Below are 14,301 nucleotides of genomic sequence, written 5' to 3' on the forward strand. Positions count from 1 at the left end.
ATTTACTTTACAAGTGTGCTAAACCTTCATCATGCTGCCGAGTAGGCTCCAGGTACTGGGTTTGCCTACTGCAGGCTGGAACTCGTTCCCTCTTTTCCCCTCCTGACTCCCGGTTAGAGAAACCCAGGGACTCTAAACCAACCTTTCACTTCAGATCTTAATGTCAGTAAGTCCACAGGGGCAACAAAACAAGATGCAGCTTTGATATGGTAAAAAGCAGATTTGTGCAGGTGAGGTGAGGGGCGGGGTGCGGCTGCTCGGTGGGTGCCAGGATTCCCCTGAGGGAGGTGGACACACTCTGGGATTAGATCGTGGAGTTGGTAGCACACCACTGAGGATGTGCTGAATGCCACTGAGCCATACACTTCATGACGGTTGGTTTTTAGCTTGGCGAACTTGTAGGGGCTGGCAATGTGAGGAAAAGGGTGTTTTGTAAGGGGAGAGGGGTCTACTGCCTGGTTTTGGTCTTTGTTTTACAGAAGCTCACAAGACCCTCGCTCAGTGGTGGAGGCATTCAAGGAGAGACCAAATAAATGACGTCATGTATTTTCCTGGAAGTATATCACTTGGGAACTATCCTCGTTCTTTTCTGAGGACTTGAGAGCATCTTCGCTTGGGCATTGCCCTTTCTGAAATGGCAAACGATGTGGACAAAGTAGACAACAGCCTAGACATTGTGGGACGGAAATGGAATCCCCCAGGCACCTCCTGTCAGAACTCTGGATCACCTGTCAGATTCCTCTCTCCATTCTCAGGGCCGACCTGTGGAGTGGCTCCAAGCCTTGGGTCCTGGAGTCTTCCGGTGTGTGTGTGTGTGTGTGTGTGTGTGTGTGTGTGTGTGTGTGGTGATGATGGTGGTGGTGGTGGTGTGTGTTTCTTTAAAACAGAGCCAAGGAGCTTTAAGAACCGTTGATGTAGCTCCTTGAATCCTCAGGTCTCTCCTTGAATGCCCCCACCACCGAGTGAGGGTCTTGCGAGCTTGTGTTTCAGTCTCAGTCCTTTGTGGGGCCAAATGCCTTCCAAGGGTGAGGTGCACTCATCTCAGAAAGGAGGCTAAAGGGTACCATCTGTATCTACTTGTTTTTGTGTCTGACTCCTCTAGAAGGCCTTGTTGGGAGCACAGATAGACGTTCTCTAATATGGCTGAGTTCCTACCTGGGCGGAAAGAGCAGACCAGGCCTTTGATGGACAGCTCGTTCACTGGGACAGAGTCTCATACTAACCATGAAGTGCATTGCCTTCAGGTTCAAGGCTTTGTCACTGGGAAGGTTTTATCCTGAAGAAGTAACTCTCGAGTGAAGCTTGAAGGGCGAGCAGAAATTAGCCAGGCAAAGTGAAGGATGGCCTTTTCTCTCTCTCTCTCTCTCTCTCTCTCTCTCTCTCTCTCTCTCTCTCTCTCTCCCTGCATTTCTATAATAAAGCTTTTAAACCATAAAAAATAAAAAATAAAAATAAAAAAAAAGGAGAGGAGGAGGACGGGCACTCTCGGCAGGACAAGCAACTTGGCACTGAGGCTCAGTGGTAGAAGGATGTCAAGAATCTGAGGACCTGAAGGAAAGATGGTGGCCCAGGAGAGATGGACAGAGGGCCTGCTGCTCAGTTAGGCACGTTCATTTTGCTCATAAGAATGATGGGAAGCTAAGGCAGGTATAGGGAGAGCTGGAAGTGGTGCTGTCATCAGATTTACATCTGCAGACCTACCATGTGGTGGAGGAAATGCCAAGGGAAGGACTTACCGTACCTGGATGTGAGCTGACATGTGCTTTCTTGCTCAAAGCGATTCATGCAGTCTGAGCAGACAAGTGGCCGGAAGCTCTGAGTTCAAGTTCTTGCTCAGAACGAGGGATCAACAGTAAATGAGACTTCTGTGGGTCTCTGCTTCCTTATCAGCAAATGACAGTATCGGAGTCAAGGTTTCTAAACCAATTAGACACGATTGGGGCAACTGCCTTTCTAAATACCCAGAAAACGAGCATTCTTCTAAGGGTCTTGGGAAAATCATCCTGTCCTGTTTAAATCACCAGTGGCCACCAACATTTCAACTTAAGGGTCAACAGCTTCTCTTTCTTTCTGACCTCAGCAATCATGTCACCTTGGGTCTTCCTTTTGGGACTTTGAACCTGAAGAGAGTAGTGTGTGTTCAAGGACAGGTGGCATTGGGGGTGGGGGTGGGGTAAAAGCTAGATGCGGTAGAGCAAGTCTGTAATCTAAAGCCCTGGGAAATTAGAAAGTAGACCGCAAGTTAAAGGTCATCCTTGGGCTGTAAGGTGAACTAGAGGGCAGCCTGGGTTACATAAGACCCTATCTCAAATCACGCCCCCCACCCCCAAATTAAGTACGGTAGTCTCTGGATCTATGCTTACCTTATCAAAGACTCCTTGTGGATTCCTGGAAGAACAAGCTCATTTGTCTATGTTTTTCACACACACACACACACACACACACACACACACACACACACACACACGCATATACACATACACATGAGTTTAAAATTAAGCACACTGGAAGGTTAATTACAATACTAATAATAAAACTTGACATTCAAAGCGATTATTTTTATTTTACTTGTATGAATGCTTGGCCGACACGTGTGTATGTGCATCATGTATATGTCTGGTGCCTATGGAGGTCACAAGAGGGCATCAGATCCCCTCGAACTGGATTTGGATGTTTGTGAGCCACTGTGTGTACTGGGAATGGAGTCGACATGCTGGGAAGTGAACTGGGATCTTCCTCAAGAACACCAAGTGTTCTTAACCACTGAGCCATCTCTCCACACCCAAATCAGGACAAGTTTAATCATATGTAGTCATAGATGATGTGAGCGTGAGGTCCCTCTTTCTCTGGAATAGTCCCACATGCTATGCTCATCTCTTTTTCGTGAGGATGTGAGATGGTAGGGCGGTAGAGACAAAGAGATAGGCAAGATTGTGGCACACTGCTAGGCTACTTACTGCCCTTCTGAAGATCCATCAGGGGAAGGATGGGTTTGGACCATGGAAGAAGAAAGTGTGCTGGGTCCTCCCAAGTGTGCATAAAGTGGGACCTCTCCTTTACAGAGCATCTTCCATTCAATGTGTTTAGGGGCCAAGGCCACTTGTCAACAGAGAAAGAAAGAAAAATGTAAACAAAATCCAAGCCATCCAACACGCTGGGGAGTCCTGTATGGGAGGGACCATCAGGAAGTTCTTCGCAGCTTCCGGTCTCCTACTCAGCAGACACACACTGTTGAGGGAAAGATTAAAAACTCCTCTTCCTTCCCACAAAGCGGTTGCTGTTCAAAGGCAGAAAACAACGGCTGAGTGGTGTGGTTTTCCCACCGCAGAGAACGGGCCAACATTGATCAGTCAGGAAATGGGGCACATGGTCACAATTTTCTTTTGACTAATTGTTTTTTGAAAGCATCCGAAAGCAACAAACCTTTGCCTATAAGATAAAACAAAATGAATAAGTTTCTAAAAAGGAAAAGAGGCACCTTGCTTGCTCTTCCATCTGTTAGGGACTTTCTGTTCCTTCTCAGATGATCCCGCCCTGCCCTTTGACTAAACTCACTACTGTGATAACCACAGTGAGGCCACCCCTCCCCCTGCTCCCTAGCCCCCACCTGCCCTCTAGCCTGGTCTTGGGGACTTCTTTTTTCTGTTGATGGAGGAGATGCAGCACTCTCCTGCCTCAGTGCTTTGTACTATCTATTCTTTTTGCCTGGGGTCTTCTTGGGTCCTTGGAGTCTGAGTTCTCATCAGCAGACCTCGTTAAAAACCCACCGTATTATATCACTTACTTAAAACTCCATCATTTCTTTCTCCACCCTGAGCCTCTATTTCAAGGACTTGCTTTTTTTCTTCTTTTTTTTTCTTTCTTTTTTTCCTTTTTCTTTTTTCTTTTGTATTGGGTTTATAGTGTCTGAAATTGCCTCTTTTACTTTGACTTTGTCTGTTCTTCCTAGATTTTCCCTCTGTCTTGTTAACAGCCATTTCTCATGCATGTAGAGGGCTGGCTGGCCTGAAGACAGTGCTGAACAGTGATTGTTAAATGAAGGGACAGATTACACATGCTATAACTTTATCAGGTGAAGTATACGATATCCAACAGGGTCAGTTTCCTCTGGCCAAGGGACACATCTATGGTCAGGTAGGTTGGGTCTGTGACTGCTCATTGTCACATGCACACACACACACACACACACACACACACACACACACACACACAGCTGCATGGAGAGCCATGAGCTATTCGTAAGAGAACTTACATGATTTAGGCTCCTAATAGGTCATTGAGCTGGGATTTAGGAAGCAGAATTATTTATTTATCTTTTTCTGGGTAGATATTAACAGGAAGCCAAGACAATCCCATGGATGTTCTTTCTAAATACATCTCCTGCTTGGGTCAGGAAGACTAGACCTAAAGGCAGACTCTCAGCATCTGGTAAGGTGGCAGCGACCTCTCACATTGCTAGGCCAGGGCATGTTCTCTGCTTGTGTAGTGACATAATGGCAGTGCTTAGACAAGATTACCAGGGAGTCTTGGTTTGTGTCTCTGTCTGCTGAGTGGCCTGGGTGGTACTGCTGTGTGGTGCCCAGTACGGCGAAGCTGCCACAGATAGCTGGTGGTGTCAGGCCAGTTTCCGGATCTCATGGTGTACTTCCACTATTTTTACAGGTGTCTCAGGAGTGACTCGCAGGGTCAGGTAACAGAATTAAAGAACAGTGCAAGGTGTGGTGGCACATGCACTTAGTTCCAGCGCTCAGGAGGCAGAGACAGGCAGATCTCTGTGGGTTGGAGTGAGCCTGGTCAGTGAATTCCAAGACAGCCAGGGTGATTACAGAGAGAGACCCTGACTCAAAAAACCAAATTATCTATCTATCTATCTATCTATCTATCTATCTATCTATCTATCTATCTATCTATCCATCCATCCATCCATCCATCCATCCATCTATCATTGATACAGATATAGAGAACAGTAATTTTTTTTGGCTGTTTGGTATAGTCTTCCAATATAGGACTTGTTTAGGGATGGCCTCTGAACCAAGACAGCAGAGGCCAAGGTGGAAACCAGTAATACTGTGTATCGGTCTCCAGGTGGGAGTGTTCATTTGGAAGGCTGTGGTACCTTCATGAGTAAGAGACTTGTTGGAAGGAGTGGGTCACTAGGTGTGGGCCCTGAGGTTATCATACGACCCAACGGTTTCCTGTCTGCTCTTGGACCCAGTGAGACCAGCCACCTGAGGCAGGAATTTAGTTCACAGTAGCCAAAGGGAAAACGGCTCCTGAAGCAAACTCCAAGCTACTCGCGTATGTTACGGTGGGGATGAATGTTAAGTGCAGCTAGAATGCTAGGTTTAGCCACCAAGGCTGAGAGACAAAGACACTTACGGCTGGGTACAGGTCATCCAAGGATTTGATACAACTCAGACAAACCATGAGGACCGAGCCCAGCATCGGGGAGCTGCTGGATAGCTCGCCCAAGACACCCCCACCCCCACTCCCACCCACAACCATCAGTTAGTTAAGAGACAGCTGTTAACATTGTAGCTGCCTTTTGGTAGCTGTGAGGACAGACGGAGCTTTGAATAACTGACAATATTTAGGATGCGCACAAGGCAGGCGGTAACACCAAAAGGGTTACCTTCTCTTTTTACCAAACCTTTACGTCTTAGGAGCCTGACTCATTATCCCTTAATTTTTTTTTCCCTGTAAACCTCTTAGTAAAGTTTCCCACCTCACTCTTACAAGCATCTGCAACTTTAATCTTTATTGGCACAGGACAATGAGCTTGGAGTCACTGCCTCTGGTCAATCATGGCGATAGTTAAGTGTCCACTACCTTAGGACTCTGGGTCAAACCCCCCTGGCTGAGAAAGACTGTTGCTCTCCAGCCCTATAACAGCTTCATGTGCTTTTAACGCCCTCCCTTCCCCACCACAATGGATGGGACTTCCTTCCAATCATCAGCCAGAATAAACCCTTCCTTCTCTAATTTACATCTTGTCAAGTATTTTGTCACAATTCTCTCTCTCTCTCTCTCTCTCTCTCTCTCTCTCTCTCTCTCTATATATATATATATATATATATATATATATGTGTGTGTGTGTGTGTATGTATGTATATATATGTGTGTGTGTGTGTATTACAGTTGTGAAGTAACAATGAAATAAATTTATCGCTGAGGGTCACCACAGTATGAGGGACTGCATTAAAGGGTCATATGTAGCATTAAGAAGGCTGAGAACCACTCTTTTATATGACCCCTCTACATACCTAGAGTTAGGCCCGTCTCTTAAGCCGTTCCTCCCTGTATAACTCCATTTGTGTCCCTGTTTTGATGTAGCTAATTTGTTTATAATTTGTCTGTCTGGGGACACAGTCTCCCATATGTTTGCAACCCCAGAGCTTAGTAAAGAACTTGGCACAGCCAGGGCTTCTCTATAAATAGCGAGTTTACACTGGAGCTCTGCTTCCTGGCTTGAGCTTACCTCTCAATGAGTTTTATTGATTCTGCATTGTGAGCCAGGAGGACACTAGGGAAAGGAGGGTCCTCGTCTTTAAGGAATTTGTATTACTGCTCAAAAGCTCAAGACCTATTATAGCAGATGGTGTTGGCTGAGGCACAGGTGCTGAGCAGTTTACAACCTCTCAGTGTGGCTCCTAAAGTCCCACAGCGGTCAGAGGGCAGAGCAGGAGTTGTGGTCCCAGCAGTTAAGCTGAAAGGGACCACGGAGATTCATAGATCTGCCTTAGATCAGAAAGCAGGGTAAAACTCTAGTTACAGATCTGGGAGACACTGATTGTGAGGAGGAGCGCCAGGTCTGACCGACCTGGGGCAGAGCTGGTTTTTCTAGGTGAGGAAGGATGGAGCTGTCTCAGCTTTCTTCGAAAGCAGGAGAGGTTTTGGTTTCCTCTTCAGATCTGAATATCAATTAGTCTGTCGACCTTAGCCTTACCAGACGTACACCCAGGATGCTCAGAGCAGGTGTTCCCTGTCACTTCCTCTCCTCTCCACATCCTGGGGACAGGGAGGGGACACGAAGAAAGAGAGCGAAGGTGAACAAGAGGGAGAGCGAGCGGGTGAGACCTGCTGCGGACCACGCCTTCTGCCATGACCCCCAAACCCTACTTTAAACTCCCGCCCACTTTCAACCGCCACCAATGCTCGGCCCAGGAACGCGCAGAAGGCTGCGCATTGGTCGGTGCCGCGGTTGCCGCGGTGACGGGTGGGTTCGTGGGGGTCCCCGCGCGGGGCGGGGCTAGGGCTGTCCCTGGTCCCGCGCGCCGCCTCCTTCTGGGTCTCCTCCACTGGGACCTGAGGTCCAGAGCGCGGCTTCCCTGCGGGTGGCGCGATGGGTTGCGGGAACTCCACGGCCACCAGCGCGGCCGCGGGCCGAGGTAAGCAGAGCTGCGGGGCGTAGGTCCCTCGGGAGAGGGGGCGGTGGCGGCGGCGCGGGGGGCGCAGTTCCTTCGGCCCATCCTCAATTTCAAGCCTGGAGCTCGCTTGCTTCTGGAAAGACCGAGAGGAAGCCGGTGCCCCTGTGCGGGGGCGGTCACGCCCGGATTCAGCGGGGAGGACAGTCGCCTGGGTCCTGCAGCCTGTCTCTGCATCCTTCTGGGGAGCAGAATTTCCCAGACGTGTTTCTGGTCCCTCACATCCCCTTTCCATTGGCTTACATCCAGGCCTCACCCGGACCCCTTGGCTTCCAGTCCCTGCGCCTGGGAAAGTGCTGCTGAGCAAATCAGGACTTTTCTGGGGGTGGGGCCGAGTGCCAGTGGGTTGGGGACAGCAGCCTGCAGGGCTCTAAAAACGCATCCGTGTGGGTCTGCTTACTTAAGACCCACCCTGCTGCCCGCTAAGGTTTTCATAGAGAAGCTGCGGTAGCTAGACGCACAGATTCGCGTGATGGAGCTCAGGACTGGCCTCTCTTTTTGATAAATTTTCACTTAAAAATACATCCAAACTTGTCTGTGTACGACTTCATTTCGTTGATTGGCAGGGCAGGGCTTCTAGATTTTCCTGGCTAAGCCAGGCTTTGTATCAAGTAACTTACTGTAAGATTCAGACCCTCCGATAAAACTAGCTGATGTTGGGATATGTTTGGGGTGGTGTTCTCTGCTGACGTATTTTAGAGTCTTTTTGGATAGGGTTCCCTAGCTTCTCTAGCTGAGTCCAGTCAGATGTCACAGCCCACTCTAACCAGCAAGTGCAAACGGTAGTCAAATACTGCAGTGTTTGCGGAGCGGATGTGGGTGTCCAGCCAATGATTTTTGAAACCTTGGGGTTGTCACCTCCCATAGCCAAGTCCTTAAGGCTTGGCAGTTATTTTTGTGATTGATTGAGCACTCAGGTTTGAACTCAGGGTCTGATCATTGCACGTGCTGCGCAGACCTTTGACCATTGGGCTGTATTCCTGGTATCGCTTTTTACTTTGAGATAGGGTCTCACTAAGTTGTCCAGGCATGCCCCGATCTCACTGTGCTGCTCTGTCTGGCCTTAAACTTGCTACTCTCCTGGATCCGTCTCTTTATGAGCTAGGACAAAAGGCCTGCAGTACCAAGCCTGGCTGAACTTGTTTTAACATTTACAGGATGGGAACCATTGTGGAAATCTATTCAAATATTGGCCAAATTTGGTCTATCTTTTTTTTTGGGGGGGGGGCGCAGTCAGTGTCATACTTGTGGATTAAGTGTGTCTCAAGGGACCTAACTAAAACACCTGGGAGTCTAGGCCCAGGGAAAGTATATCCATTCCAGGTGACCTTCGTTGTTTTGAATTTAGGTCTGTCTTTGGGATCTGCAGATAGCCACTGAGAAGCAAATCTTTTAGATTCTTATAGCAGTGACTCAGCTTAGTTAGTATCCTATGCAAATGAGAGCAGGGGCGGGATTTAAGCTGGGGTGTGGCCCCGTTTCATTGCAACAAGGAAATCAGGAAAGTGTCAAAGCCTCAATTGTTTATGTCCGTTCTGAGGCTCAGTGTAACCTATCGCACGCGTGCTTGGCTGAAAGAAAAAAATTAAAAAGAGTTGAGAATGTTAAAAAACAAAAACTGAAATGAGGACCCAGAAAAGATTTAGAAGTGAAGAAAGTCTGGCGCATTTACATTCTTTAAGAATCTATTTTTATTCCTGTGAATGTGCGGCTGTACGCTATGTGCATGTAGGTGCCCGAGAAGACCACAAGAGGGCAGCATATCCTCCGGAACTTGGGTTACAAGCCATTGTGAGCCACTGTGCAGGTGCTGGGAACCAGACTTGTGTGATCAGCAAGAGCAGCAAATGCTCCTAACTGCTGAGCTGTTAGTTCAGCCCTGTACAGCCACATTTTATTAACAGACTGCTTGTCAGATTTGGGGTTAGAGGGAGAAGTATTGTTGTTAAGTGAAAATTGGAACTATGATAACAGAAATGTTAATGTACAAATTACATTTCAGTGGTGGGGTGGCCAAGCAGTCGAGACATTGTATTTTAGGCTGGAGATGTAGCTTTAGATGGTACCTGCCTAACACACACAAACCCTATAGACTCTATCTTCCAAACCCAATAAAGTGGGCATGATAGTGCCGGTCTATAATGTCTCGGTAAATATTTTTCAAGGGTTTCTACCTCACATTAAATCATCTGCTTCCAAAATGAAAGACACAAAACCTTTGTATTTATAATAAGCCTTAAAGCACTAGAGTGGGCAGATATCAGTCCTCTATGCTAGTTTGTCTGCTTCCCTGTCAGTAACCCCTAGACATCACTTGCTAAGATCCTCCTGGGCCAGTCCTACCCCAGCAGGCCGCCCTCATGGCCATGTGCTCACTATCTACCTACCCCATGGCCATTGGTACCTTCTTCCTTCTTCCTCCCCTCTCCTCACCATGGTCTCTGACTTTGACCCCAAGCCCAGGAACCAAAGCCCCACCTACCTCTCTTCTGCCCAGCTACAAGCTGTAGCCACCTTTATTCAATCAATAGTTTTAAGTTAAGGAGCAAGGTTTACACAACAAAAGCTGTCACCTGTGAGAATTCTCTTCCTGAGGCAACTAGGCCTTGGGATACAGGAATTTAGCATTATTATACATAGCAACAGACCAAATCTCAACACTCCAGTCTGGAGGGTCAGAAGTTCAAGGCCATCCACAATAGTTCCTTACTTCATAGTGAGTTCAAGCCATTTCAAAATCAAGTAAACAAATAAAACAACAACAACAACAAAACAGCTATCTCCCACAAACAAAAACAAACAAACAAACAAATCTCAAATCCTCCAATCTTTCGTCTGCCAATCTTGGTAATCCTACAGTCAGGGACAGGGTAGGAGGCTCACTCCAAGTTCATGGCCAGCCTGGTCTATAAGGGGAGTTCCAGAACAGTCAGACTGCCTCTTAAGGGGAAAATAAAAATCCTATTTCTTGGGACCAAGAAAAAAAAAATTCTCTTTGCAAGCATTCGGTTGACTTTTCCCCTTTTGAGTAGCTCTCTCCCTGGGTAAAGGGAAGTGCAGCTCCATCAGAAAGGATCCCTCCGAGTGCCCATCCTTAATGATCTGCTTTTGTTTGTGAAGGACAGGCATACTAGAGCACGCTGTTCTCTGGCTTGCTCTTTGCTAAAAATTACTTTATGTTCAGAGAGAGCAGGGCAGGGAGTGGTACATCTCCTAGACCGGAAGGGGAGAGGACTGTGAGGGGGCGTGTTGGCGACATCATCGCCAACCAGGCTCTGCCCTTTGCTTTGAGAAGTTCTTCTCAAACAGTCCCCAGCCTGTGTGTCCAGCTGGCTGCCTTCGGCATTTGGTCATTGTTATTTTCTGTCCGTCAGCTGGTGGTAGGAATTTCGGTTTCTGAAAGGGAACACATCAAGATGAGACCTGGAAGAGCAGAAAGGGATGCCCCAACACAGGGATGGCTGCTCCAGCTCCAAGCTGTGGCTTTGGTATCACAGTCAGTAAGGGCCAGGCTGCAGACCTGTCCCGAGCCTGGGAGATCCCGTGAATGGATGAGGCTGTCCTGGACCTCTAGGTATAAACTGAGCGTAGTTTTTAAAATGTCCCAGGAATCCTACTTTCAATATTTCATACTTTTCAGTAGCCATACTGAAGAAAAAAATGTAATTAAAAAGGCAAATGGAGATGAAGGAGAGAGAGTGACCTTGGACTGGAAGCTCAGGCTTTGATAACTGTTGCTGGCTCGGTTGCTGTGGGTGGGCATTTGGCTTTGCTTTTCTGAGCTCTGGTTCCTTTATCTATATTGTGGTGGTATAATTGAATGTACCCTGTTTCCTAGGGCCTATGTGAAACTCCAGATCAGATAATGGATCGAAACACTCTGTAAAATGAGATTACCGTATTTGCAGTAAGGAGTTATTAGTACGTTGAAAAGAAGGTGGCTTCTGGAAATATTTTTCTATACGAAAACAACAAATATGCTTTTGTCTCAAGAGGTCTGAAACCGTATCTGTCTGTCTGTCTGTCTGTTTATCTATCTATCTATCTATCTATCTATCTATCTATCTATCTCTCTATCTATCTATCTATGTATCTATCTTTGTGACAGTCTCTTCATGTATCCTGGCTGACTTAGAACTTGCTATGTAGACAGGGCTAACTTCCAGTGAAGCTCATTTTGTTCCCCACATATCCAGGCAAATCCAGACACTTATTTCTCTTTTCTCCCAGCTATCTGGACCACTGACTTTCTTGGCTGTAGCCTAGGGAACTTGGCTAGTATGACAGATAGACATGCTGCATAGGGGCTGAGAACATGTGAGTCTATATGCCACATTAGTGGAGAAGCTGGGGAATGTGGTCTCACGGCCATGAAGACCCCTGTCACTGTTCAGATTCCCTTGTGTCCTTGACTTCAAGCTTACCCATGGCCTACCCTGCTGTGCAGAGCACTGTCCCAGAGACTACAGGACAAGGGAGGAGCTGGCAGCAAGAGATGATTGGAGATTGGAGTCCAGCTTTCTGGCTGTTGAGGAGCTAGATGTGGAAGGCTTCGTCTGTGAGAACGGTCGCATGGGACAGGAGAGCAGTGGATGGTAGAATGCACCAAGAGCAGCCGAGCGACAGAGCTCATCAGAGAAGGCTTCCTGGAGGAGGAGTTGAGTTATTGATGCTGATGGTGTTGTGAGACCCCTTTGAGTCTGGAAAAACTCCCCATTTTAAGGATCTTATTCTTTCTTTCTTTTTTCCTTTTGGTGTTGGCTGTCCAACTCAGGACCTTGTTCATGTTAGGCAAGCACTGTACCAGGGCACCACAGAGCTTTCTTCCAATTCTTATTTATTTAGTTTCGGGAATGCTTGATCCTCTTGCCTTGTCTCCCATGTGCTGAATTCCAGAATGTCCCCCGTTGCTCTCAGGAACAGCTCATTTTACTATTTCCACAGGAGCACTTTCTCCCCACAGGAGTTTTGATCTTTCGCAACTGAGAGCTATGGAGGACGGCTGTTTGTGGTTTCTGTTTTGTGGTGTTTTTAGCATTTCTCCAGAGAAATGGCTGTGCAGAGTTCTCTGTTTGGATAGTTATTCCCATACAGGGAGCCTTGTGGGGGGCCCTTGTCCAAGCAGCCAGGAACTCATACTGTGTGTTAGTCTTCCAGCTCTTTCCTCAGGAGGCAAAGACTGAAGTCCAAGGGATCACTCAGTCCTTTTAAAAACCATGGGGAGGGCCAGGCAGAGTGGCACATTCCTTTAATCCCAGCACTCAGGAGGCAGGGGCGGGGGCTCGGGAGCAGGGGCAGGTGATATTGAGGCTAGCCTGGGCTATATAAAAAGTTCTAGGCCAGCCCAGGATTATATAGTGAGATCTTGCCTCCAAATAAATGAATAAATAATAAATGATGAAAGGAACACAGATCGCATAGAGGGAAAGCTGGGGAAGTGAGTCAGTTGGTCGAGTGCTTGCCTTGCAGCCTCCGAGACCTGAGTGTGGACCTCAGAACCTCCGTCAAGAAAGCTAAGGGGCTTTTACACATTACATCCAGTAGCGGATGGACACAGATGCAGAGACCCACACACAGTCAAACACCAGGCAGAGCCTGGAGAGTCCTGTGGAAGAGTAGGGGATAGAACTGAGCTAGCGGGAGGGGTCAAGGACACCACAGGAAGACCCACACAGTAAACCCATGGGGGCGCACAGAGACTGAACCACCAACCAATGAGCATGCAGGGGCTGGACCTAGCCCCGCTCCTCCATATTTCTAGCAGATGTGCAGCCTGGTCTTCATGTAAGTCTCCTAACAGTGAAGGGGGCACTGTCTCTGACTCTGTTCCCTGCCATTGGATCCCCTTCCCCTAGCCGGACTGCCTGGTTGGGCTCTAATGGGAGAGGACGTGCTTAGTTCTGCTGGGACTTGATGCTCCAGGATGGGGTGGTACCTTCTCTTCTCTGAGGAGAAGGAGAGGAGTAAAGGGGGAGGGGGGAGATTTGTAAGGGGAGGGAACTGGGAGGAGAGGAACGAGGGAGGCTGTGGTTGGGATGTGAATAAAAAAATAAGCTATGGAAAAAGAAACAAATTAACAAATTAAAAAAAAAAGAATAGAAACATACAAAATCCCAGCATGGGGTTGGGGGAAGGAGGAGACAGTAGGATCTCTAGGGCTTGTTGGCCCCTTCAGCTTTCCATACTTGGCCAGGCCCGGGCGGGCCTTAGAGATCCTGTAACTAGAGAGGGATGGATGGCTCCTGAGGAACACCCACCTGAGGTCGACCTCTGACCTCCATGTGCACACATATGCCTGCAGTCACAGGAGAGTGTCTGCTCACATGCACAGTTCATATAAGTATATACTATTAAGCGAGTCTTTGGAATGGAAGCCAGAAAAATCCCTTTTTTAATATAAGTCAGAAATTTTCTTTAAAGCTCCACCAGGAACCCGGGGAGATGGTTCTATGGTTAGAGGGCTTGCAAATGGATGTGTGAACCCATGTAAGTGCTGGGTGGGCGTGGCGGCAGCCTGAGTGGGCGTGGCAGCCACCTGTGTTGGTGCTCTCCTTCTCCACTTTATTTTTTTAAGTCAAAGCTTTTCACTGAACCTGGGCTCACTATTTAGGCCAGGAAACCCCAGTGAGCCTTCTGTCTTTGCATAGAGTACTCCCTCACCCCCTGCTGGCCAGTGGTGGGATTACAGGCAAGCTGGCTCTCCTCAGTGAACACGGTGGAGAGATAGTGAGGAGAAAACTTGACCATGGTCTGCCACATGCCTGTGTATTCATGCACATATGAGTATGCACACACACACGCATACATGTGCACACACACGCATACATGTGCACACACACACATACATGAAAAAAAAGTCCCAGCATTCCTAGATGTC

The 14,301-nt window shown here is 47.8% G+C and overlaps 1 protein-coding gene across 2 annotated transcripts in view; it reads left to right on the forward strand.

The window, feature by feature from the left end:
• Positions 1–7,218: 7,218 nt before the first annotated feature.
• The window catches only part of C10H12orf75 (chromosome 10 C12orf75 homolog), a 43,011-nt gene continuing 35,928 nt past the window's right edge, over positions 7,219–14,301 (forward strand). Inside the window, exon 1 of one of the 2 annotated variants that reach the window (XM_021175114.1) lies at positions 7,219–7,388. In XM_021175114.1, coding sequence (XP_021030773.1) covers positions 7,343–7,388 — 46 coding nt within the window. In that variant the 5' untranslated portion in view covers positions 7,219–7,342. The remainder of the gene's footprint in view (positions 7,389–14,301) is intronic. The other variant, XM_021175113.2, reaches the window with a different exon arrangement.

Source organism: Mus caroli, chromosome 10, assembly GCF_900094665.2.
Source record: "Mus caroli chromosome 10, CAROLI_EIJ_v1.1, whole genome shotgun sequence".
NCBI lineage: Eukaryota > Metazoa > Chordata > Mammalia > Rodentia > Muridae > Mus > Mus caroli.